Raw genomic sequence first — 3,804 nt, forward strand, 5'->3', positions numbered from 1 at the left:
GAGAGAGTGTGTGTGTGTGTGTGTGTGTGTGTGTGTGTGTGTGTGTGTGTGTGTGTGCAGGGGTGTCCATTAACAGAAATTTGTAAGTAAGCAGTAAAACTTGATTTATTGTTGAAAGTGATGATAAATTCTGGACATGCTGAGTTTGAGTTACTGACAGAACATCCAGGATTATCAGTGAATGTAGAGACTCTCTGACTGAAATGAGGGATCCAAGAACCTGTGTCTCTAAATCCAGTATTCTGTTCAAGGGTCTGGAACCAATCATAGCTTAAGACAACTTATGTTATTTAGGGATGAAAGACCTCAAAGAGTCCAAGAATGTTGTGGAAGTAAGATCCGGGGCAGCATAACCCTTTATTACACAAATGTTTCTAGATACTCTTCAGGCTGCCCACTACCTTGTCCCTCACTGCCACCAAGAATCCCACTGCTTCAAAGTGAACTGGATTCTATCCTTAACACAGCAGTGACTTGGGACTGGGGCCTGGCCTCTCTCTGATCTGTGATGTTTCGCATGCCTGAGGTCCTGGAAAAACTTGCGATCCCACTCAACAAAGAACACTTCTTACCTAGCGTGGTTTTTGTTCTGGGCTTCTTTTTCTTAGGACGACTAAGTGGAATATCATCTATAAAACAGAAAGAACAACAGAAAAGGCTGCCTAAAATTCAATGGAGGCAAAAGTCAAAAGGGAACTTTTAGTAGGGAAGACCTTTCCCTCTTTTCCCCTGGGTCCAGCCAATTTCTGTACATTAGGGGAAGGCAAGAGACTGACAAAGTCAAAGGGAGCCTATAGTATAGTACCGGTAGCTCACGGCTGGTCAGTAATGTTATAAACTGTGACAGAAAGTGGGCTCACCAAATATTCATCTGATCCCCTACATTTCCCAGCCCCCTTGCACTTATGTGTGGCCTATGACTGGTTTTGGCCAATAGGCTGCAAGATGAAGTGATCTGTGCCATTTGGGGGCCAAAACATTGAAAAAGCCAGTGAGTAATCCTCCAGCTTCCCCTTCCCTTGCTGTGGCAACTGAGAAGGTCTCATGTTAAGATGGCAGAACCACAACATGGAAGTAGCCTGGATCACTACATCATTAGTGAAGAGGTAGAGAAAGGTAACTGTCCTCGATTGTTGCTATGATGGACTTTGCATTAACCAGAAAAACCCCGTATAATATTAAGTAACTGAGATTTTGGGGTTAGTGTGACATAACCCAGCCTATCCTGATGAAATGAGACAAAGGAAGATGTAGTCCCTATTACGGAACTATAATCTAGCCAACAGTTATGTTCTAGGTGACTCCATTCAGGGATGAATGCTTTTTAATTTATAAGGTCAAATATCAGCCACCTAACTAGTGTTATATATCAACCATCCTTTAAAAACGGCAGTCATAGGAGATTACTATGATAAAAAAATTGTAGCATTATAAATTATACTATTCAGATTCAAGTTTAAGAGAAAATGAAGGTATCAAACTAACTTTCAAACACCAAATACTGTATTTAGAAAGTTTTACATTAACAGTGAACTAACTCACCTTGATTAGCACTTTATATGACACCGACCAAATTTAATCAGGACAGAGACAAAAAGAGAAACTCTGTTAATTAGAAATCTATTATATTGTTAGACTGAAAATTGACTTAAATCATTACAAATTTAAAATAAAATTAGCTTTCACACAAAATCAGCTAGTTTACAAACTAGCTTATTAATTATCAGTAATAAGCTGTTTAATAAGACTAACAAAGTAACCCCAATATTTTATGAACCTACATATACATATTCCCTAGTGTCTATTAATAAAGTGGATTAAACAGATTAAGAACTCTTATTTTGTCACTGATTAAAATCAGCTTAAACTCTGAGGAAACTATTCTAGCAAACAAAAGGGATCAGAATTCTGAAAAACAAGACATTAAAACACTCAGAATGGATCCATTATCCTAACACGTGGACATTTAGTCTCTGAAACAGAGCATTTAATTATAACCATTATCTTGATGATTCAAGAATTATTCATCTTTAAACTTTCAGGAAATCTCTTCTGAATTATTATAATTGTGTAACAGTACTAGTCAATTTTTTTCACTTTATTCACTTTGCATTCTTAAAACTCAATAATAAAATTACTGTAAATTATTTTTACCTTGGCACAGGTGGAAGGGCTCGTGGAGGACGCTATGGGGAAAAGAAAAAGAAAACTGCTTGTAAGTAAAAACCTTAGAGCATCTTTACTTCGTGTATTTCAAATTTTTGATAATCCTATTCGTCAAGTGAAACCCAGGAGGTACTGATGAGAATCAGATGGGCAATTTTAATTTGTCCTATCACTTCTGAATTTCATATAAAGTTCCTTCCTTCCTATATTCCTTAATGTCTACAGACCAGGCTCTGTTCTAAGCATCAGGGATATACTAATGAACAAAACAGAGGGATCCTTGCTCTTAAGGAACTTACATTCTAGTGGTTAAGTATTAGACAATAACATTAAGTATATATATTTTAAATATATATATATGGAAGAGAAGAATGAGGAGTGCTACTTTAGTTAGGAAAAGTCTCTCTTTAGTTAGGAGACATTTGAGCTGAGATCTGAATAAGAAAGGAGCCAAAGGGGAGAAATACAAAGTCCTTTATGGGAGATTGGGCTTCGAGAGTTCCAGATAAAAGAAGGCCAATAAGGATGAAGCACAGTTATCAAGGCATGGGCAGATTAATTAGGAAGACAAAGGGAAGGAGCCTGGATTTTTTTTAATTGGGATATAGTTGCTTTACAATGTTGTGTTAGTTTCTGCTGTACAGCAAAGTGAATCAGCCATATGTATACATATATCCTCTCTTTTTTGGATTTCCTTCCCTTTTAGGTCACCACAGAGCACTGAGTAGAGTTCCCTGTGCTATACAGCAGGTTCTCATTAGTTATCTATTTTATACATAGCTGTTATATATATGTCAATCCCAATCTCCCAATTCATCCCATGCGCCCCTTCCCTCCTTGGTGTCCACTCGCTTGTTCTCTACGTCTGTGTCACTATTTCTGCTTTGCAAATAGGTTCATCTGTACCATTCAAAAGGGATTAAAGAGCTAAACGTAAGACCGGACACTATAAAACTCTTAGAGGAAAAGACAGAAAGAACACTCTTTGACATAAATCACAGCAAGATCTTTTTTGACCCACCTGCTAGAGTAATGAAAATAAAAACAAAAACAAATGGGACCTAATTATACGTAAAAGCTTTTGCACAGCAAAGGAAACAATAAACAAGATGAAAAGACAACCCTCAGAATGAGAGAAAATATGTAAATGAAGCAACCGAAAAGGGATTAATTTCCAAAATATACAAACAGCTCATGCAGCTCAGTATCAAAAAACAAACAACCCAATCAAAAAATGGGTGGAAGACCTAAATAGACATATCTCCAAAGAAGACATACAGATGGCCAAGAGGCACATGAAAACATGCTCAACATCACTAATTATTAGAGATTTTGTTTTAATTCAATGGGGAGCCAATGGAGGTTTTGGGGTTTTTTTGTTTTTTTGTGGGGTTTTTTTGGCTGTGTTGGGTCTCCGTTTCTGTGCAAGGGCTTTCTCCAGTTGCGGCGAGCGGGGGCCACTCTTCATCACAGTGCGCAGGCCTCTCACTAATCGCAGCCTCTCTTGTTGCAGAGCACAAGCTCCAGACGTGCAGGCTCAGTAGTTGTGGCTGGTGGGCTCTAGAGTGCAGGCTCAGTAGTTGTGGCTCACAGGCCTAGTTGCTCCGCGGCATGTGGGATCCTCCCAGACCAGGGCTC

At 38.5% G+C, this 3,804-nt stretch overlaps 1 protein-coding gene across 1 annotated transcript in view; it reads right to left on the bottom strand.

The window, feature by feature from the left end:
• The window catches only part of TMEM237 (transmembrane protein 237), a 26,422-nt gene that overhangs the window by 18,552 nt on the left and 4,066 nt on the right, over nt 1-3,804 (bottom strand). Inside the window, exons 2-4 of the mRNA XM_055089439.1 lie at nt 2,155-2,186; nt 1,543-1,553; nt 573-629 (exon numbers count right to left, since the gene is read on the bottom strand). Of these exons, the coding sequence (XP_054945414.1) occupies nt 573-629; nt 1,543-1,553; nt 2,155-2,186 (100 nt within the window). The remainder of the gene's footprint in view (nt 1-572; nt 630-1,542; nt 1,554-2,154; nt 2,187-3,804) is intronic.

Source organism: Physeter macrocephalus, chromosome 2 (genome assembly GCF_002837175.3).
Source record: "Physeter macrocephalus isolate SW-GA chromosome 2, ASM283717v5, whole genome shotgun sequence".
Taxonomy (NCBI): domain Eukaryota; kingdom Metazoa; phylum Chordata; class Mammalia; order Artiodactyla; family Physeteridae; genus Physeter; species Physeter macrocephalus.